Genomic DNA, 22627 nt, shown 5'->3' on the forward strand with positions numbered 1-22627 from the left:
ACATGATGGCACAGGCCCTGAACCCAGGCCATTCAAATGCCTCTTCCCCAGAAGGGCATCCGTGTGAGAGCGGTCAGGCCTCCTGCCCAGCTTATGGCAGCTCGGTGCTCACACGGCAGCTACTGTACATTCTCCTGCAGCCTGCAGCGTGTGCATCTGCTGGAAGTGGGAGCAGGGAGGCGTGACAGCACAAGAAACGTCATATGATGTAAAAAGAGACAAGGACAAGCACTCGGATTTTTTCTTTTAATTATTTACCAGATAAAAAAGAAAAAATAGTGATTGTTTCTCTTCACCCCCAACATTTCAGTTTACCAAGGTCAAGTAGGAGAGAAAATGCTGAACAGGAATTCATGCTCCTGGCCTGGAGCAAATTCCCTCGGCTCTACAGCACCTCAGGGAGGAGGGACAGGGCAAAGGGCTCCAGGCAGAAATACTTGTACTGTGGCAGCAGAGTGGCAGCGTGGCTGTCCTCCTTTCTCCTCCCCGTTGCCAGAACATTCAGACCTTCCTGTCTGCCCCCCTGCACCATCCTCCCCAATGCATCAAAGGAAGTAGGAAGACAGGACTTCAGGAGGCAGGACAGGTATAGCGCAGGACCGGGGAAGCACACAGCAGACATGGCGGAAGGCCACAATCTTCTGTTTCTATTGCACATCCTGGCTCAGATCCCCTGCCCTGAGCAGTGGGCTACAAAGTGAAATGCTTCTGAAGTTCAAACCAAGAACCCATGGTTGTGTGCCAGGCTCAAGAAGGGGAGGCGTGCGGTTGTGTGGTTTGTTCTGACACACACATGTAAGTTATGTGGAAGTTACTCCAGGATGGGGGCAAGGCAAAGATTATGCCTCATTAAAAGAACATATGGAGTTTGGACACCTGGGGCCCTACGGTCACCTGGGCTTCTCCCCTTCAAGTTCAAAAGACTAAGAATAACTCTCCAGTCAGCAGATCTTCTGCCTAAGACGGAAGAGGCAGCAGCATCCACCAACTACACAAGCCCCCTCTCCAGCTGTCACGATTCTGACACTCAGGGGTGACCTCTTTCTCTGAACACCTGGAGAATTTGGCCAGTGACCCCACAGGACAACAACCTTTCACACTGTATGTTTCTCCACCAAGTGGCAGCTATTAGATTCTCATTCTTCTCAATACCAAGGAAACCAGAGGGAGACTGGAACACGTTGTTTACCCAACCTTACAGAGTCCTCGAGAAAACAGTGGGGCAGGGAGAAGGGACTGATTTTGATTTGGCAAGGCTGCAACTCTTTCACCTTCATTGGCTGGAACAAAGCTGGTGGGTGAAGACAAACCTAACGGAGCCAATGGCAAGAACTGCAGGCTATGAGAGACGACAGGTCAAACACAGAACTGTATAAATTGTGGCACTATAAAGATGAGAAGGCAGGTCCATGACACCAGCTGGGAGCACGCCTTGGGAGCACGCTTCCAGAAATTACATCTGTCCTGTAGTAAGCAGTAGCATCCAGATAAATCAGAGTAGTTTTCCTTCCTCCTCTTCCCAACAAATTTTGAGAGTTTCTCATTTAAATAACTATGTACACACACACAAGCCTGGTCTCTCTTTTACATGAGGGTCCTTCACTTGAGGGTCCTAGAATGGCTTTAGAGAGTCGGTTCCAATTGCCTTTTTGGAGATTTACTGCTTGGGACCAAACCTGCAAGGAGAAGAAATGACTGAATACTCTGCCAGGTGGATCTTTAAGGTGAAAGCATCCCAGTGTTTAAAGGATTGAGTCTTAATATAAATAATGAGCCCACAACTCCCTTATGGGGTTTGGCACCCTGGCAAATTGAGCAATTGGGCTGCGACTCACCAACCCCGTGCCTGGCTACCGTCAGCCAGAGGGCCCTGTGCCCACCAGCAATCCTGGGAATACAGTTCCCTACCTCCCTCTGATAAGGACAGTTTCTCAAGTTCGGCTTCAAGTTCAGCGTCCGAGATCCTAGCGTTAGGCACACTGTTGGTATAAAATGTCTCAGGGGGGTTTTCAGGCAGATCAAAATGTTCTTTGGTGGTATCCTGAAGAAGGATGTCCAATTCCTTCTCCAGTTCCTCACTGTCAAAATCTGCAAAGAAAAGATGACATGAGAACACATAAAGCCAAGGGAGGATGAGTCAAGGATTGAGTAAAGGCAAAACTAAGCTCAGCTTTGCAAAAACGTCCAGGCCTCTTTGTAGGTCAAAAAAAGCCTGTGAGTTGAGAGGAAGAGGGTGCCTTCAAGCAAATATTCTTCCCACAAACAGAGCTAAGTCACCTAGAGGGTATATTTTGCTAACACCACAGAACTGACCCTGCTTTCCCTTGCCCTTGAAGAAGGATCTTCCATTTAGAAGTCTAATGAGTCAAGATTACTGCAGTCCAGAGGGGTCAACAGTATAGCCTACCAAGGGGGATGACAGTTCCTTCTAACTACTGCCACGAAGGAGCCCCAGAGAGAGGAGAGTGCTGCCTGCACCAGGAAAAGTGGATCTGTGATCAAAACTATCACAGCACAAACAAGTGAAGGCCTCTTAGGAAGGAAGAAAGAAAAGAACTGTCATGTCAACTCACCTAAGCCATTGGTCACCCCACCCGCCAGAGTCTGAGAAACTTCATCCTGGGTGTCACACAGCTGTAAGAGAAAAGTGTAAGGCCTTGAACACTGAGCGGCATCTCGAAGGTCTGTCTTTTGGTCTCAATGTTCAGGGTTACCAAGTAATGCTGCCCCATCTGAGAATCAAAAAATCTTCCTCAAATTCACAAGGTAAAGAGTCAAGTTTGGGAAAGGATGAAGTATAGCAAAGTCACACCTGCCCTCAGTTACTTCCTCCTGTGATTTTCCTCCCTGGCCCCTTCCTGTACCTCTTGGATCTGATCCACAAGGCTCTCTGCCTTCTCCACTGTGACATCCTTCATGGAGAGTTTTAGCGCTCCTACCCCGGCCTGATAGGCATTGAAAACCTAAACAGAAAGCAAAGTTATCAGTGCAAATGAAGAACAATGGGCAAAATACATACAATAGTGTTGCATCTCCAAAAGATAATTTGGGGGTTTGTTTGTTTTAAACATCCACACTTGATTCCTCCCATGTTCACCGAGGCCAAAACTTTCCAACAGGAGAAGCAAAATCCCAACCATATCTTGAAAAAACCCAGGCCTCCTCCAAACATCAAAGCCACAGTGGAGGGAATGAGGAAGGTATCCCGGAGAGACCACCCAGGTACTGGAGCAGAGGGGCAGTGACTACCATCTGATCTGTCTGGGAGGCATAGATCCGGTCCAGGATGCCTTGAACAGTGTCTAGCTTGGCATGAAGAGCTTCAATGCGCTTCTCTGTCCGTTGCTTGGCCTTGAGAGATCTCAGTGCCTGGACGGGGGAGGTGGGAACATGGAGACTTGGTCAGGGTCAGTTAGGCAGGCCAGAGGGCCAGAGGGCCAGAGGAAGGCTTTCCCACATGGTAAGACCATCTCAGGCCTCCTCCTCTCTCACTTGTAAAACAAGCTGTGGTACCCAGACCACCTGCAGACTCTTCCCCCGCGAGACCCAAGCTCCCCTCTGAACCGCTGGGACACCACCTCCCACTGCCAGCCTGGGGCACAGGTACACAGCTGGAGGGGAAAAGAGAAAACTCACCAGTTGTTTCTTTCCTGCTCGGCATGCCCGGCGGGCTTCTTCTTTACACCTATGAAACACAGGGGACAGATCAAGAGGACCATGGCATAGGATGGGGGTGGTAGTGTCCTGAAAAGTCCCTAAGAGCCCCACTTAGGTAAGGTAGTTTCAAATCTGAAAATCAAATCCATTCCACCCAAAGGCTTGAAAAATAATGCCCAACAGCCCACTGGCACACTCCTGCAGCAAGCTGAGACATAAACTTGAACATATGCGTGCAAGAAAGGCAAACTGACTAAGGATAGGCTGTTTCAGCCCACGGGGAGAGAGAATGTGCCAACAAGACACCTTAACAACAGATTCCCATTTCGGAAGCCAGGAGATAAGGAATCAAATCCTAACACCAACAATGACCTTGGACACAGTCCCTGGTTGTCCCACAATGTTGGGTTTCTCCCGCTGTAAGAAGGAGACAGCATTTTAATTCAATGTCCATATAGCCTACTTTTTGGAGAAGTGTTCATGTGCCTTTAGCAGGGATGCCTTGTATGGCCATCCAAGGGGAAGAGCAGGAATCCCTCAGAAAGACCCTGGAAGGCAGAGACCTGTCTTGTCCACTACTGTATTTCCAAGTCCCTAAGTTAAGGCCTGGCTCAACGAACACTGGTTAAATGGATACCAGCATGGAAGTGCATAAACATAATGCTAACAGATGTAATCTCTGGGGGAAGAATAAAAATTCATTTTTTCTCTTTTATGATATTCTATTTTGCACAATTGCTGCATTGAGCAGTTAGTACTTTGTAATTAGTATAAAAAAAAAAAAAAAAAAAAAAGAGCCCACAGACACCAATGCTTTGCTGGCTCTGAGGGCCAGCTCAGGGTGGGGGTTGGAAGGTGCTCAGCTCAGGGGTAGTTACCTCTCTGCTTCCTGGGATAAGGACTCCACTTTGCGTGAGAGCAGCTGTTCACTCTGCATCAGCTGGTATACCCCAACATCTACGTCGTTGACAGGAGAGACCTTGGCATGTGGCCCTCGGGCAAACTTCACAATCTGAGGGACAGGGACAAATTACTAGGGCCCCTACCACGAATGCTGAGAAGTCCCAGGCAGGAATGCTGGTGGGCATGTCAGTATACACTTAATAAGCCATTGGGGAGTCACTGGATGAACAACTGGACTTCCATACCTTTTCCCCATTCTGCTCGAGAACCGTGACTCTCTTCTCTTTCTGCAGCTGCAGCAATACCAAGTAGAAGGTCCTCTCATCCGGGCAGGAGCCTGCACACAGGGTGCTCAGCTCGGACAGGGCCACCACAGGGTGGGAGGAGAGAGGGGAGTTCTGATACAGACGATACACCTCCTCGGCCTTCTCCTGCAGGGAAGGCGAATGTGCTTATGGGCCTGGCCACTCCTCATGGAGCCCAGAGAGTCCCGACCCCATGTTTCCAAACCGTGATCGTGCAGGACAAGAGCAGGGAGCACTGGTCCTGCCCTCCCTGAAGTAGCAGCTTTGGAAAAGGAAAAAGGATTTGTGTTTTTTAAACCCTGGAGGAAATTTGGTGTATATGGATGAAACGAGGTACATGATATCTCTGTCCTTGCACATCCATTTGGGACTTTATGTTTCTGTGTCTCCCAAGAGGCAAGGGAAGGAGGAGGAAGTGTGGTGTGCTGGCGCGGCCATGACCAAGACCTGAGGCTTGGTTTTAGGCCCTGCTTATCTGGCCCTGCACCAGTCAGTCTCACGGGTCCTCAGCATCCCTCTCACAGATTGAAGAAGGTGGATGAGATGGCATCTGTATTCCCTTCCAATGCTGGTCTTTCCATTTTTATGCCAACTTCTGACACTACAAACAAGAGCATTACTGAGTCTATAATGCGTCTCAAGAGAGAAGTATGTGACAACCAGGTAGGACAGGGTTTTTGTGAATAGCCTAAGAAATAGAAGTTTCAAGAAACAATGCCACCGTGTTCCTCCTACATGGAAATTACTCTCAGTCTTCTGCAAACAATATTTACTGAATTAGGCACAAAGTGCTATGAAGTGTAGGGAAGGAATACCCAGGAGTTGAGAGATTGCTTGGGGGAGAAAATGGTTGTTGAGCAGAATTCTGAAGGGTGAGTAAGTCCCTAGGTGAGGTAGGTGGGAAGAGCATCTTAGGAAGAGGGACGGTCATGAGCAATGGCATAGAGTATGAGTCAATAAGGAGAAGCAGAAGCACTTCTCTCTTACAGAAGGTGCAGCAGATTCTTTGCTGTCCTTTATCTGCAGATGGTAGGTAGTCATGGAAGGGAAATACCAAGGCTGGAGTAACAGATCTAGCTGACAAGTGGGAAAGGGTGGGTTATAGGAGGTAGGCTTAGAGGCAGAGAGACCATTTATGCAAGAGACTAGGAGAGACTGAACAGGGCAATGCCAGTAGGGACAGAGAAGGGATGGGTTCAAGAAGAATTCAGAAGATAAAACAAGCAGTCCATGGTACCTGGGCATGGGGTGGAAGGAGAAAGACGAGTCTGGGATGACTCCTGGGCTCTGGCATGAGTAACAAGGTGGATGTGATGCTATTAACTAACTAACAGCAAGAACACAGAAGGAAAAGCATATTTTACAGGAAAGACAAAACATTCCATTTTGGACACGTTTTTTGGGATGCTTGAGGTACATTCAAGAAGACACATACAGCGGATAACTGGGTATACAAATCTGAAGCTCAAGGGAGACACCAGAACAGAACATATATGAAAGGACTCTGAAGGTCCTCAAGCATATAGAAGGTAATTAAAATCCCAAGTGTAAATGAGTTACCCAATGAAATGCAGAAAGCAAAGTAATAAGCTGAAGGAAGACCAATGTTTAAGAGATGAAGGAACTCATAAGAGCTACCCAGAGCACCACCAAGAACCCATAGTGTAATGACAACAAAATCAAAGAAACGGAAAATTTTAACAAGCGAGTAGTCCATAGTGTCAAAGGCAACAGAAGAGTCTAATAAGATAGAAACTAAAGTTTTCATTTGGTTTACCTGCCCTGTCAAATAATAATGCTTACTATAAAGCTACGTAGTAAGAACAGTGTGGTATCCAACCAACAGATTAACAGTAAACAACATTAATAAAGGTTAAAACTGGCTATCCACTTGGAAGAAAATAGTTTTTCCTCACCAGATACACAAAAACAAATGCCAAATTACTGAAATTTAAATTGGGGAAGTTTAACCTTGGGGTGCCTGGGTGGCTCAGTTGGTTGACTGTCCGACTTCAGCTCAGGTCATGATCTCATGGTTTGTGAGTTCAAGTCCCGCATCAGGCTCTGTGCTGACAGCTCAGAGCCTGGAGCCTGCTTGGATTCTGTGTCTCCCTATCTCTCTACTCCTCCCCTGCTCACTCTCTGTGTCTCTCTTCTTCAAAAATAAATAAACATTAAAAAAAAATTTTTTTTTTAATCTAATTAACCTTGAGGTAGAGGATGACTTTGTAAGCAAGACCAGAAATTCAGCAGCCATAAAGGAATATTTTAGAGATGTGACTATAGAAATATGGAAACTTCTATATGGTAAAAGACATCATAAATAAAAACGAAAAGCAAACAAGAGACTGGAAAACAATATTTACATCCTTAATGCTAACTATATTATATCTACTCCTAATACATAAAAAAACTCCTATAAATATAAAAGACAAACAATCCAATAAAAAACAGGCAAAGGATATAAATAGGCAACACACAGAAGGAGATACATAAATGGCCAGCAGATAGGGGAAACGATGCTCAAATCCGAAATAGGAAATATCATTTTTACTTGTCGTACCGGCAAAATGTAAAAGACTCATGTTATCCAGTGCTGGCAAGGATGTGGGGACACTGAACCCTTGAATGAAAGTGTGAATTAGCACAAACTTTTGAAAAGTAATTTGGCAATTTCTGTGCATAAGCATTTCTAGAAATTAATCCATAAAAATAAAAATGGAAGTACTGCACATAGATGTACACACCAGTCTGTCAAAGTATTTTTTTTTTTTTGTAACAGAGAAATTAGAATAACTTAAATGTCCATCTGTGTGGACATAACTATTGCATAAATTGTGGCACTTTATAGATTTTTATGCAGCCATCCAAAGGAATGAAGTACATCTATATTATATAGGGAAAGATACTTATACTAATAAGTGTAAAGAAAAAAAAAAAGGCAGGCTGCAGACCAATAAATAAAGTAAGATTCTATTTCTGGAAAAAAATGGAGCGTATGTGCATACATATTTTTGTATGTATGGGCATGTTCATTTATTTATTCAACATATGTTTATTGACTCTCTACTATGTAGCAGGCACCGTTCCCAGAGTTCCAGGGCCAATGGAACATCTCCTATCTGGTAGGAGAGACAGATTATAAACAAGTAAACAAGTAAATAACATTTTTAGAAAGCATTAAATGCTAACAATAAAATAAAACAGAAAGTAACGGTGTGGGGGCGCCTGGGTGGCTCCATAGGTTAAGTGTCCGACTTTGGCTCAGGTCATAATCTCATTATTCATGGGTTCAAGCCCCACACTGGGCTCTGTACTGACAGCTCAGATGCTGGAGCCTGCTTCAGATTTTGTGTCTCCCTCTCTCTCTGCCCCTCCCCTGCTCGCACTCTGTCTCTCTCTCTCTCCCTCAAAAATACATAAATGTTAAAAAAATTTTTTAAAAAGAGAGAAAGTAACAGTGTGAGACAGGATCAGTAAGAAAATACGTGAATACACAAACACATGCATGTGTGTGTCCACATGAACAGAAAGGAATGTACCCAAAGAGACAGAAATGGGATGAACCGAAAGGAAACATTCATTTCCTTGCATAATTATTTTAAACAGCAAAACTTACGGGCAATTTTTACTTTTTGGTTATTTTTTATCAAATCAAATAAAAAGTTATTGGCTTTCTGTGGCCAGACTTGGGAAAAATCAATTTACCTCAGAAGTAGACTTTGTTTTAAAAAAAATATCCAGATAAGACCCTTCAGTTTCACACATTAACACAAGATTCCACCCCAGGAAAAGACAATGAAGTTACCATATATGTCACGGAATGAGCTTAAGTGTTGAGTGCTCTATTTAGTGATGTAAACTGGGCATAGACTTAACAGAACCAGGTCGGTGCGGAGCTAGATTTATTTTTCTACTTAAGTAAGATTAAACGGCACTGTGGTTAAAAAGTACTGTTGGTTCTTGGAAGATCTAGGTTATTTATTCCATTCCTGCCCCCTTTACTGCCTTTGCTCTCAAAAGACTATGAATCCTAAACCACATTTGTGGGGGTAAATGGGTCTACTTCCCTTTACTCCAGTTGGAAAACACTTGAGGTAAGAGCCTGCAAAGAGGAACAGAGCTTGGCCCAGAACCACGCAAACCATCCTGTGGTTTCTGCATGGCCTTGGCTAAGTCCTGGAGGTCAGGGCGCTAGGTGGGAGGATAACCATGTGGGTGGGAAAGGAGGAAGAGCCCTTCCTTTGAAGCATGCTGCTCGGTCCAATGGTGAGAGACAAGGAGAGGTGGCAAATTCTGGAGATCCCCACCTCAGTCTGAGGCAGAGAGGGTTGGGAGTCTGTCAAGGTGACAAGAAATCAGAGCCTCTCTTGGGGTAAGGGATGAAGATCGAGAGCTGGCTCCAGCTGTGTGGAAGCCTCCGGGACTATGCAAGGGTCCCGAGGTTGGGCTTGGTCTGTGAGTTTCAAAAGTAAGTGCTGTCGGGGCGCCTGCATGGTTCAGTTGGTTGGGCGTCCTACTTTGGCCGAGATCATGATCTCACGGTTCCTGAGTTCATGCCCCGCGTCGGGCTCTGTGCTGACAGCTCGGGGCCTGGACCTGGCTTCGGATTCTGTGTCTCCCTCTCTCTCTGCCCCTCCCCTGCTTGCACTCTGTCTCCCCAAAATAAATAAACATTAAAGAAAAAAAAAAAAGTAAGTACTGTCTGTCTACAGCATACTTCTGCTACCCGGTGTTCAGTCGGTTTCGGTGGAGTGGTGTGCACTGCATTAAAGAGCGTGTGGAAGGTGAGGAAGTGGTGACAACAAAGCTTGGTCAAGAAGGAGAGAGACAGAGCACTAACTAGGCAGTGGCCGGGTCCCACACAGGAGTCATTCTGTGATCGGAAAAACCTGAGCGGGTTTCGAGGCTGGGGAAGAAGAGGGAGATAGGAGACAGAATGTACAGATCAAGAGGCTAGCTAATGGGACAAGGGGACAGCAGGGTAGGGACAGACTCAAGAGCACACGTGGAAGAGAAGATGGACACTTCATCCTCTGAGCTTAGGGAGAAAGAAAGGCTCAGAAGACCATAAACTGGATGTAGGACAGAAAGCTGAAGGCCTGACAGGAGATCCTACCTTCTCAATGAACTGTCAGCAGAGTCGCAGAAGGGGAGAATGGAAGGCACGTGAGTGCGGGCTGGGAAAGGACTAGTAAACTGGGCTGAAGAGTGGCTGTGAGGGCCCTCCTGGAGCTGGGGACTGTGAAGGGGACCCCAGTCTTGGTGACAGCGTGATTCTGTCTGGCAGGGATGGCAGACTGTGGGGTTGGTCTAAGGCAGTACAAGTGCTGGTGTCTCTGGGGTGGACCGGGGGAGCCGCAAGAAGCTGGGTGCGTGCTATAGGCTGGCTAGGGAAGACAGGCCAGGAGGAAGCTGACCGACCAAGAGGGCATGAAGGGACCACAGGCCTGGTGGCCTCTTCAGTGACCATCACTAAGGCCATCGGTAAGCTGGAAGGGGAAAGGGTGTAGTCACAGAAGAGGAAATCTGAACTTGGTGTGCTGATTTAAGGGAAGGCAAAGCTGAAGTCACAAGGTCCTCAGGAATCCTGAGAAACTCTTGCCAGTAAACTACAGAAGGCAAAGAATTTTCTACACTTTAGCTTATCACTAATTTCTACACATACAGAAAATAATCAACCGTATGTTATGGACAATTCCTAGACAGAGTATCACCCTTGAAATGCACAAGTCCAACTAACAACTAAATAATGCTACAAAAGGTCAGTTATCAACTCTGTCCTCATGTAAAAAAAGATATGCTCTTTTTCTAAGGATAGACACAGGAACATGGAGGATCCGGTCATCACCTCTCCCTTCTGAGCACCCACCTTCAGCAGCTCCACAGCCACGAGCACCTCTTCAGCAGGAACCTTATTGTCCCCTAGCATGTTGGAAAGAGTCCACTTGAGGGGCTTCAGCAGGAAGACTCCAACCCCCCAGGAGATCCAGCTGCTGTCTACACTGGCCATGAAGTCTGACTCCCGCTGCAGCTCCCCCCGGCTGCAGGCAAAGAAAGAAAAGGACACGTAGTAGTCTTGATGCAACGTCCCGTTCCAGTCCCCACCTACCCTCTTCCCCCGAGAGAGAAATCTGATCATCACCATCATAAATACCATTATCAGGTACCTACTCCGTGCCAGCTATTATGAGCAGCATTGTTTCTGCTCCAGCTGTCAGCACCATTGACGACTCTGTGAGATGGATGTCGTCCTTGGCATTTTAGTTCATGAGAAAATGGAGGGACCGAGGTGAGAGAGGCCAACTCTGAACTATAATTTGGCTCCAAAGGGCAAGTGCTCCACTAAGGCTGCAGAGGCACAGCAGGCTATGAGGCCTATGTTGAGACCTTCGTTTACAAATGAAGTTCAATATGATAAAATGACAGTAACAGTAATGGATTACTGTCAATGCAAGACATGAGGAAATACACAAAGATGTTCAGAGAAAAGGTTTTCTGCTATTCCTGAGCTAGGGTGGAGATACGACCTAAGCATTCTATGGTACTGGTAATAAGCAGCTACATTTACTGAGCCCTTACCATGGGCCAATCACTATGCTAACGGGCTACATAAGGAATAGGATTTCAAATCCTCATAAGAAACCTAACTACAGATATCATCACCATCTTATACTTGGTCAAACTGAAGCTTTAAATAGAGGGGTACATAATTTAGCAAGTGGTACAGCCAGGGTGTGAGCCCAGAATGCCTGGCCCTAAAGCAAAGCTGTTAATCACTATGTTATGCTGCTTCCGTGGAGAGTTATCTTCCTCAAAAATTCTCTGGATGCCAGACCCCATCAAGCACCAGGAAACGTCAGCAGAGTGCCAGTAGCCGGGAGAGAAGATATCAAGGTCTTAAAGGTCTCTGGATGGGAAGAGGCAGGGACAGGTCCTACCGCAATAAAGAAGTCCAGACTGTTCTTGTCCCTCACCAACTTAAGCTATGTTCTCCTCCGTATCCTGCTTCAGGCAGGAACTCAAACTTTGCACAGTACGCTTTCTCAGAAAAAAGAAGTTTCAGAAACGGCTCGTCCCGCCAATGTCAGCCAATGGAAAGGTACCGGGGAGATAAATCAGGAAGTGCAGAAAACTCAAAGCAACATCAAAACTGACTTTCTTCTTCATTCACTGAAGAAGGTACTACGCTAGCCAGGCTGCTCTCAGTATATGCACCATGTGATGTGCAAAGTATTTAGAATCAGGAGAGTAGGGGTCCAGTCCTGGCATTTCATCTAACTAGCTGTATAAACCTGAGTAAATCGCTCGACCTCAGTCTCAGTCTCCTGTTCTGTCTGCTGAGGATAATTCTATCATCTCGCCTGCAGGACTGCTGAGGAGGTCAGATGAAACGGGATGATATGCAAAGTATCTGCATACTATTAAGTGAGGTACCTTAGATATCCATGCTATCGCCTCAGGTATCTCCCAAACCCTGCACCTGTCGCACAGGTAGCACCTACAGGCCCTTCTCAGAGCACCAAGGTACTCGGTGAAGCCCTCAACCTCCTTTATGTCCTCTGCTTCAAACAGCCCGTGCCAAGGACAAGCCAAGATAGGCCAGACACACGACCTGTGCTGGGGGCTGCTGGCAAGATCCCCCACAGACCTCTTCCCCACGACTGCCTTCTTTTTAGTCCTGCCTTCCTTAGTTCAGTAAATCCTATCTCATAGACCTTCTGTCCAGGGTAATTCAAATTTGGAAGCCCCTACAAAATAACTACACAACGGGATTCCACTCCAGACAAGTCATTGTCACTTCTGCCAGGTAGGTTTCTCCTCCCACCGTCTGGATCTAATCTAATCGCACTATCCTGGACCCCCAATTTGCCAGATGCCCGTCTCTCTCCCTCCACACCCCTAACACAGCCTCCTTCTAGTCCTCCTTCGCCCACTGAACACACACAGACCTGCTTCTGCGGGCCAGACCCCGGCATGGGCGCGGTACCCTCAGGGAGCCACCCCCGCCCCCTTGCCGGGGCCCGCCCTCACCGTAGTAGGTCCTGCAGCACCGTGGCCAGCCCCAGCGGGACACTGCCCTTGCGCTGAAAGGCCTCCTGCAAGTCCCGCAGACGCAGGCGCACCACCCCCTGGCGGCGGCTGTGGCTCAGCACCAACGGAGCCCAGAAGCCCATCTTGCTGTCCCAGTCGGTGCTGTTCACCTCGCGACTCCTTTTGAAGGCGGAGAACAGAAAGGACATGCGCTCCTCATCCTCCTCCCACTCGGGGGGCAGTAGGCCCGCCGGGTCTCCCCCGGCTGGGGCCTCGGCCTCCCGCTCCGGGGACCACATCGGAACCCCAGCCCCGCCAAGGCTCCGAACACAACCCCGGCCCTGTTCCCCTTCCGCCCTACTTCCCTCCCGGCTTCCGTTCCTTGACTACCTCCTCCTCTGTCATTACGTCATCGCCACCCCTAGCGTGAAATAAGTCCCGCGCCTTCTCAAGCGCCTGCGTCTCTCTGCCCTCCCTGCGCCGGGAGGCGTGATGATGACCCTATTTTCTGAGAGGCTCAAAGCGCTTGCGCCGACCCCTTCTCCCATAGTCTTTGTGCGGAAAGAAGGGCTTCGCGCGTGCGCGGCGGGTAGGTGCGCGTCCCGCCCCCTACTGATCATAGAGTTTGGCGAAACATTATAGAGAGGCTAATGCTTATGCATCTAAATTGTGGTTTCAGGTAGAGGGACTGTGGAGTCCCGCTAAGGGGCGCCAGAGGCGTCAGGATCGCTGTTGAATCACAGTACGCCGCTCCTCGACCAGCTTCTACTTCAGACACTTAAACTTCCAAGACAGCTTCCTTTTACGGTAATATCAGCGGATACACAATTGTCGGTCACTCAAGCTCTGTGACGATGTATATACTGATTTTGAAAGATATATGAGCTTCTATTACTCTTGCTTCCCACCTTCTGCCCTGGAGTGCCCTTCTTTTCTTTCTCAGGGCCAATATCCTGCTGATCCTCAAGATGGAGCTCAATTCCAATCTTCCCTGAAACCTTCCCCAACTGTCCTGACTCGTTGTTGATCTCTTTCCTGGACTGTACAGTTAGCATTTACTATTCTGTAGCCCGTTCCCTAGTTCTCTCAGGACAATGGCTTAAATATGGTGCTACGATACATAGCGGTGCTGAAGAAATACTTCATAAACTAGAAGGTGCACAGCTTGACCCTTGCCGTTTAATATCTCAGAATCTTGTTGGAATGAATGAGAGCTCACATGCATGATAAGATTCTTACAAAAAAATCTTGTGAGCAATGAACATGTCCAGTGTGTTAAGAATATATAGATTTTCTTTTTAATTGAACGGTTTGAAAGATGAAAGGAGTTTCTTGTTTAATGGAACTGGGTAACAATCACTGGAGTTGTGTATGATTCTTGGCTCTGCCACTCATTGGCCGTGTGACCTTGGTCAAGTACCTAACTTTTCTGTTTGAAGGAAATATTATGATGTAGGTAAAGTACCTAGCACATAGTACATAGAATAGGTGTTATCACTAAATGGCAGGATGTTTAGTAGTTGGAACATAGTTGTAGGGAAGAATTTCAATAAGCATTTTGAAGGAGGGGAAGGGATAGGATTGGTTATATGAATTAAGGTGTCAACTGATATTGATGTGTTATATTTCTTCAAACATTTTCAGGGCAATATCTCATTTGATATTTATAACAACTGACAAGAATTCTCTCCCTGACCACACTCTAGATGGGTTCTTCTGAACCCTCTTCTTGACTAGGCCTGTCACCCTTGGCCTACAAAGGCCTCAACAAACATAGTTTCTAACAGCTCAAGGCCATATCCCTAGGATAACCCTAGCCCCCTTCAAAGTGCTGCCTCAGAAAACACAAGGTTGTCAAAAATTTTGACTGTCTGACCCTGTCTCCCAGCTTCTGCGGAAAGAGGAAGACTACTCTAATTTCTACAAGTCAGTTGGCAAACCCAGAGGGGTTTCACAGGGATCACCTCCCTTTCTAGCTTTTTGTAACTTATCACTGCCCTGACTCTACTGAGACCCCCTCATTCTCTTGCCTATTCCCTTATTTTCCCTTTGAAAGGCCTAGTCACCTCTGTATAAGGAAGGTAAGTAAAATTTGCACTGGACACTTTCCCTACTGTAATAGTATTACTGGTTAAAATCTATCCTTACCTCTTTAGTGCCCAGTTGTACCCTAAGAACCACATCTCTGCTGTGCCATCATGCTCAGTAAAATGGCTGGTTGGTTTGTGTCATGAGAGAAACCAGGTTGTTTTCTCATCTAGGTCTCTGAGTCTAAGTCAAAATAGTCCTGCTCCTAAGCATTTTCAGGAGAGCAACATTACGTACCTGGGGCCACCTGTACCTGAAAGTGCCACTGGGTTCCTGACACCTATAAGCCAAGGGTTCTCTGCTTCCACCTTTTGGAGATTGGGGGGGCTACTGGAAGTAATGGAGAATAGAAAGAAAAGCTCTGCCGATCCTGAGGGGGTGACTAGGTATATGGTAAGCTCTTTCTCATCTCAGGGCCTCCAGCTGCTACACTCCCCTTTACTCTGCACAACTGGCTCCTTTTCATCTTTTAAGTCACAGCTTAAAAGTCACTTCTTCGGAAAGGCCTTGTCTGAACAATCTATCTAACATAGCACCTTGGAATTTTAGAATGGATGGATCAGTCTGGCAACACCTGCTGATTAATCGTAACATCACAGAAAGACAACCAGACATTAATTACATGTCTCCTGAGGTAATGTGATAGCAAGTACGTAGAGCCACCTGTGAAGTATTTTTGTCAAAAAATTGAACCTGAATGTGATCAAGCTACTAGATCTAAGTACTAGTTTATGGAAGTTAAAAAAAAAAAATTGGAAGGTAGAGGTACATGTTCAATGAAAACTAAGGTCACAATCAGCAAAATCTAGACTGGAGAATTCTACTAGCTAAAGGCCTTATTTCCTCAACAAATAATGATAACAAAGAAACTTTTATTGTACAATGTTTTCTATCCAATTTGGATCCATTTTGCATAAATAATTATAAAAACTCATTTTGATGACTAGCACTTCCAATATTAACTGGATATTTGATGGTATTTAGCAAATTAAGGAATTATATGTAGGTTTTATTAAAAGTATTTATATTTTGAAGACATCAAAAGTATTTCTGAGTGCAACTGTATGATATTTGTGGTAGGAGGTTGGGTGGGAGAGAGTAGGGATGTATCGATGAGTAGAAGTTTCTTACTCTGTACCTAGCAAATAGCCTGGGCACTTAGATTTCATTTAATTTTTTTAATGAATAAATAAATGACCTAGACCTGCATCCTGGTTTCATCTCAGTAGTAGCCTAATGACCTTAGGCATGCAGGTTTCCTTGCAGATTCCTCCTCTGTGAATTAAAGGTTCTACAGGCTGATCTTGACTTTTTTTCTAGCGCCCACTTTCTGATTCTAAATGTAATATCCGCTGTAGCTATGTGAGCGATTGCAGAAGCTCTTTAGTCCTGGAAAGTCTGAAGAACAGAATGCCACCGAAACATCACCATATCATTTCATGGCAGTGGTATTTATTTACTGGTGCCCCAATATGTCTTTGATCAGACGCCTAAGCAGCCTTACTCCTGCTATAATGCACAAACATTGCAGAGGCTTTAAACCCTGCAACACCTCTATAAAGCTGCATGTTACCTCTCCTGCTTGCTTGCGGAGGCCTCATTATTTCTGTAGAAAATATGCCTGCCTTCCTACATTATCCAGTTATTTCTAGTTCTCATCTCTTGAATTCACAGCCTTTAGAACTTGGCTAAAAGAGGAATAGAAAATACATTATTCATAATCTATGAGATTTATAGGAGGAGTAGCTAGACTTGTTAATATTCTGTTCAGGTACCACTGTGTTCTAGAAGCCTTTCTTGGTCTCTTTCTTTCCTCTTCCTTCCTTCCTGCTCCATACTATATTGGGTGTCTTTTCTTATCTTTCTGTACCCTATGTACCTGTCTATCATTCCATGTCCCACATTGTTTTTCTAAGTTGCCATTTATGTGCCTGGCTCTCTAACTAGGTTAAGTGCCTTGCTGGCAGGGACTGTTCTTAATTGTGTTTGTTTCTAGCACAGTGTGTGCACATCTTAAGGACTCAGTTTGTTGAATGAATAAATGAATGAATGTAATCAAATCATGAGTTTGAAGAAATAATATCATCAAGATCTATCCTTTATATCATAACATTTATCCAAATATAATGTACTAATACAGTAGTTGAACCTTTTATTTATTTGAATGATTTACTTGTTTTTTAGCCAGTTTGAGCTGAAATGCCTCTGAATTTAATTGCCAACATGCTCAGACAGAGTGGTTAGAGCAATTATAGCTGTGGGAACTCCCCTGCTTCTCTCTTCAAAGCATGCAAGTCACAGGAGACTGTTGCTATCTACCTGTTGATGACTATAATCTTCTAGAATGCCTTAGTAACCATTTGTGAAATTGTTCAATTTCACCGCAAATAATTTATCCCTTTTTAAGCTCATTGTCTTCTCTTCCACTCTTCCGTTTTATTTATTTATTAAAAAAATTTTAAGTTTATTTATTTATTTTTGAGAGAGAGAGAGAGAGAAAGGGAGAGGGAGAACGAGTGGGTGAGGGGCAGAGAGAGAGAGGATCCCAAGCAGGCTGTGCACCAATAGTCACAGAGTGCAGGGCAACACAGGGTTCGATCCCATGAACCGAACCATGAAATTATGACATGAGCCAAAATCAAGAGTTGGATCCTTTACCAACTGAGCCACCCAGGTGCCCCAAGCTTTGCTTTTCTTTTTCAAGATTGCTTTGGCTACTCGGGGTCTTTTGTGGTTCCATACACATTTCAGGATTATTTGCTCTAGTTCGGTGAAAAATGTTGTTGGTATTTTGATAGGGATTGCATTAAATGTGTAGATTGCTTTGGGTAATATAGACATTTTAACAGCCTTCCAATCCATGAGTATGGAAAGTCCTTCCATTTCTTTGTGTCATCTTCAATTTCTTTCCTCAGTGTTTTATAGTTCTCAGAGTATAGGTCTTATACCTCTTTGATCAGGTTTATTCCTAGGTATCTTATTTTTAGCGCAATTGTAAATTGGATTGTTTTCTTAGTTTCTCTTTCCACTGCTTCATTATTCAGTGTATAGAAATACAACAGAAGATTTCTGTACATTGATTTTTGTATCTTGTGACTACTGAATTTGTTCATCAGTTCTAGCAGTTTTTTGGTGGAGTCTTTAAGGGTTTCTATATATAGTATCACGTCATCTGCAAGTAGTGGAAGTTTTGCTTTGTTACTGATTTGGATGCCTTTTGTTTCTTTTTGTTTTCTGATTGCTGTGGCTAGGACTTCCAGTACTCTGTTGAGTAGAAGTGGTGAGAGTGGAATCCTTATCTTGTTCCTGACCTTAGAGGAAAAGCTCTCAGTTTTTCCCCACTGAGAATGATGTTAGCTGTGGGTTTTTCATATACAGTCTTTATTATGTTGAGGTATATTACCTCTAAACCTAGTCATTGAGGTTTTTACCACGAATGGATGTTGTACGTTGTCAAATGCTTTTTCTATGTCTGTGTAATGATCATATGGTTCTTTTCCTTTCTCTTGTTGATGTGACGTATCACGTTGATGATTTTTGAATATTGAACCACCCTTGCAACCCAGGAATAAATTCCACTTGATTGTGGTGAATGATTTTTTTAATGTATTGTTGGATTTGCTTTGCTAGTATTTTGTTGAGGATTTTTGCATCTATATGTGTCCATCAGAGATATTGGCCTTTAGTTCTTTTATTTATTTATTTATTTTTTGTAGTGTCTTTATTTGGTTTTGGTATCAGGGTAATGATGACCTCATAGAATGAATTTGTAAGTTTTCCTTCCTTTTTTATTTTTTGGAATAGTTTGAGAAGAATAGGTATTAACTTTTCTTAGAATGTTTGTTAGAATTCACCTGTGAAGCAATCTGGCTCTGGACTTTTGTTAGGAGGTTTTTTTGTTTGTTTGTTTGTTTGTTTTTTAACGTTTATTTATCTTTGAGAGACAGAAGGAGACAGAGCATGGGCAAAGAGAGAGGGAGACAGAATCTGAAGCAGCTCCTAGGAGCCTGATGCGGGCTCAAACCCATGAACCATGAGATCATCATGACCTGAGCCAAAGTTGGATGCTTAACCAACTGAGTCACCCAGGCCACCCCAGGAGCTTTTTGATTACTGATTCAATTTTTTTGCTGGTTCAAATTTTTTATTTCTTACTGTTTCAGTTTTGGTAGGTTATATGTTTCTAGAAACTTATACATTTCTTCCACGTTGTTCAATTTGTTGGCATATAGTTTTTCTCATATTCTTTTATAATTATTTGTATTTCTATATTTTTGTATTTATCCTCTGTCATTAGTGACTTTATCTATTTGAGTCCTTTCTCTTTTTTCTTGACAAGTCTGGCTAGAAGTTTATCAAATTTATTGATTGTTTTTGAAGAACCAGCTTCTGGTTTCATTGATCTATTCTGTTTTGTTTTTTGTTTTGTTTTGTTTTGTTTTGTTTTTAGTTTCTGTACCATTTATTTGTGATCTAATCTTTCTGCTGTTTTAGGTTTTGTTGGTTGTTCTTTTGGTAGCTCCTTTAGGTGTAAGGTTAGGTTGTTTATTTGAGATTTTTCTTGCTTCTCGAGGTAGGCCTGTATTGCTGTAAACTTCCCTCTTAGAACCACCTTTGCTGCATTCCAAATGTTTTGGACCATTGTGTTTTCACTTTCAGTTGTTTCCATGTACTTTTTAATTTATTTTTATATTTCCCTGTTGACCCATTCATTGTTTAGCAGCATTTATTTAACTTTCATGTATTTATGGTCTTTCCATATTTTTTTCTTATGGTTGACTTCTAGTTTCATACATTGTGGTATGACCTTTATCTTCTTGAATATGTTGAGGCTTGTTTTGTGGCCTGATATGTGATATTTTCTTGAGAATGTTTTGTGGCCTATATGTGATATGTGATATATTCTTGAGAATGTTCCATTTGCACTTGAAAATAATGTGTATTCTGCTCTTTGGGAATGGAATGTTCTCAGTATATCTGTTAAGTCCATCTAGTCCAATGGGTCATTCAAAGGCATTGTTTCCTTGTTGATTCTCTGTTTAGATGATATGTCCATTGATGTAAGTGGAGTGTTAAAGTCCCCTAATATTGTTGTATTATTATTGATTAGTTCCTTTATGTTTGTTACTGACTGTTTTATGCATTTGGATGCTTTTATGTTGGGTGCAAAAATATTTATGATTGTTATATTTTCCTGTTGGATTGCCCCCCCCCCCTTTTTAACAACTATTTTCCTTTTAATAAAGTAAATGTAATGACACTGAAGAATAGGAAGGTGACAAACACATTATTATATATTTTTCTTTTGACCAGCCTCTTCTTTTGCTGCACCCGGGTCAACAATCATGCAGAAACACGTTTTTCATATTCCTGTTTGTTCTCCTGGTACAGGTGAGCAATCTAGTTGTTTGGTGGACTATTGGGATTGGGTTCATCCAATAGCGACTGTATGGATGTTAAACTAGAAGACACGTCATAGGTTGGACTCCAATGGTTCTGAAGTATATCCAGACATATACTATCATCTGCATAGACATTTGGATGGAATATCTCAGAGGCAAAACTAACGAGTGGCTTATTTGGATATTATTATATTGCCCTTTTTGTCTCTTTGTTTTATTTATTTATTTTAATTTTTAATTTAAGTTTTTAAAAATTTACATCCAAATTAGTTAGCATATAGTGCAACAGTGATTTCAGGAGTAGATTCCTTAGTGCCCTTTACCCATTTAGCCCATACCCACTCCCACACTCCCTCCAGTAACCCTCTGTTTGGTCTCCATATTTATGAATCTCTTATGTTTTGTCCCCCTCCCTGTTTTTATATTCTTTTTGTTTCCCTTCCTTTATGCTCATCTGTTTTGTCTCTTAAAGTCCTCATATGAGTGAAGTCATATGATTTTTGTCTTTCTCTGACTGACTAATTTCACTTAGCATAATACCCTCTAGTTCCATGCACGTAGTTGCAAATGGTAAGATTTCATTCTTTTTGATTGCCGAGTAATACTCCATTGTGTGTGTGTGTGTGTGTGTGTGTGTGTGTGTGTGTGTATGTGTATATATATATACACACACATACACACCACATCTTCTTTATCCATTCATTCACCGATGGACATTTGGGCTCTTTCCATACTTTGGCTATTGTTGATAGTGCTGCTATTCACATTAGGGTGCATGTGTCCCTTCGAAACAGCACACCTGTATCCCTTGGATAAATACCTAGTAGTGCAATTGCTGGGTCATAGGGTAGTTCTATTTTCAGAGTTTTGAGGAACCTCCATACTGTTTTCCAGAGTGGCTGCACCAGATTGCATTCCCATTGTCTTTTTGTTTTAAGGTCCGTTTTGTCCAATATAAGTATTGTTTTTCCAGCTTTCTTTTGACATCTATTTACATGATTGATGTTTCTCCATCCCCACACTTTGAATCTGCAGGTGTCCTTAGGTCTAAAATAAGTCTCTTGTAGGCAACACATAGATGGATCTTTTTTGTTTGTTTGTTTTTATTCATTCTGTCACCCTATGCTTTTTGATTGGAGTGTTTAGTTCATTTATATTCAAAGTAATTATTGATAGATACCTATTTATTGCTGCTCTATTACTTGTTTTGTGATTGTGTCTGAAGATTTTCTCTGGTCCTTTCTTGTCTTTCTCTCTTTCATGGTTTGCTGGTTTTCTTTAGTGATATATTTGGGTTTCTTTCTCTTATTCTTTACACATTGATTAGTGGTTTCTGATTTGTGGTTACCATTAGGTTTGTATATAGCATCTTCTGCAAATAGCAGTCTATATTATAAGTTATAGTCATTTTAGTTTGAACTCACTCCTTACTCCTCTCCTCCCCATGTTTGAGATATATATTGTCATATTTTATATCCTTTTATTTTGTGGGTTCCTTGACTGATTTTTATAGAAATATTCATTTTTTCCAATTTTATGTTTCCTATCTTGATACTGTTACTTGGGTCTTTCCACTCAAAGCATCCCCTTTCATATTTCTTACAGGGCTGGTTTAGTGGTCATGAACTCCTTTAGTTTTTGTTCATCTAGGAAACTGTATTTTCCCTTCCATTCTGAATGGATAAACCTTGCTGGATAGAGTATTCTTGGCTGCAGATTTTTCCCATTCAGTACTTTGAATATATTATGCCACTCCCTTCTGTGTTAGAATGTTTTTGCTGAAAAACCTGCTAATAACCTTATGGGGTTTACCTTCCTGTGTTACTGTTCTCTTTTCTCTTGCTGCTTTTCAGTTTTTTTCTTTATCACTATATTTTGCCAACTTAATTACAATATGTCTTGGTGAGGATCTTCTTTTGTTGATTTGGTTGGGTGTTCTCTGTGCCTCTTAAATCTGGATATCTGTTTTCTTCCCCAGATTAGGGAAGTTTTCAGCTATTATTTTTTGAAGTATATTTTCTACCCTGTTTTCTCTCTTCTTCTGGGACTCCTAAAATACTAGTGTTATTACATTTGATAGCATCACTGAGTTCCCTATGTCTATTCTCATTTTGCATATTTTTTCTCTCCTTCGTTCAGTTTGATTACTTTCCATTACTCTGTCTTCTAGATCATTAATTCGTTCCTCTGTTTCTTCCATCCTGCTGTTCATTACATCAAGTGTTTCAAAACTTGTTT

At 43.3% G+C, this 22627-nt stretch overlaps 1 protein-coding gene and 1 long non-coding RNA gene across 2 annotated transcripts in view; one reads left to right on the plus strand and one right to left on the minus strand.

The window, feature by feature from the left end:
- Window positions 1–232: 232 nt before the first annotated feature.
- On the minus strand, window positions 233–13468 carry CHMP7 (charged multivesicular body protein 7). Its single transcript, XM_045457203.1, has 10 exons — window positions 12900–13468; window positions 10738–10909; window positions 4806–4991; window positions 4536–4669; window positions 3637–3685; window positions 3250–3369; window positions 2865–2963; window positions 2574–2634; window positions 1909–2088; window positions 233–1676 (listed from the first exon to the last, which is right to left on the minus strand). Exons 1-10 carry the CDS (start codon window positions 13196–13198, stop codon window positions 1624–1626), a joined length of 1353 nt encoding a protein of 450 aa, XP_045313159.1. The 5' UTR covers window positions 13199–13468; the 3' UTR covers window positions 233–1623.
- Window positions 13469–13528: 60 nt separating this feature from the next.
- LOC123587445 overlaps window positions 13529–22627 on the plus strand; it is a 58014-nt gene continuing 48915 nt past the window's right edge. The window contains exon 1 of the long non-coding RNA XR_006707320.1: window positions 13529–13706. This is a non-coding gene — a long non-coding RNA (uncharacterized LOC123587445). The remainder of the gene's footprint in view (window positions 13707–22627) is intronic.

This window comes from Leopardus geoffroyi, chromosome B1 (genome assembly GCF_018350155.1).
Source record: "Leopardus geoffroyi isolate Oge1 chromosome B1, O.geoffroyi_Oge1_pat1.0, whole genome shotgun sequence".
NCBI lineage: Eukaryota > Metazoa > Chordata > Mammalia > Carnivora > Felidae > Leopardus > Leopardus geoffroyi.

What these genes read in the sequence shown, in the direction of transcription:
- CHMP7 (XM_045457203.1), bottom strand. Translation starts at nt 13,198, where the DNA reads ATGTGGTCCCCGGAGCGGGAGGCCGAGGCCCCAGCCGGGGGAGACCCG. An exon ending in TCGAGCAGAATGGGGAAAAG is followed by an intron (nt 4,670 to 4,805) that starts GTATGGAAGTCC and finishes CCTGTCCCTCAG; the next exon opens with ATTGTGAAGTTTGCCCGAGG. An exon ending in TTATCCCAGGAAGCAGAGAG is followed by an intron (nt 3,686 to 4,535) that starts GTAACTACCCCT and finishes TGTGTTTCATAG; the next exon opens with GTGTAAAGAAGAAGCCCGCC.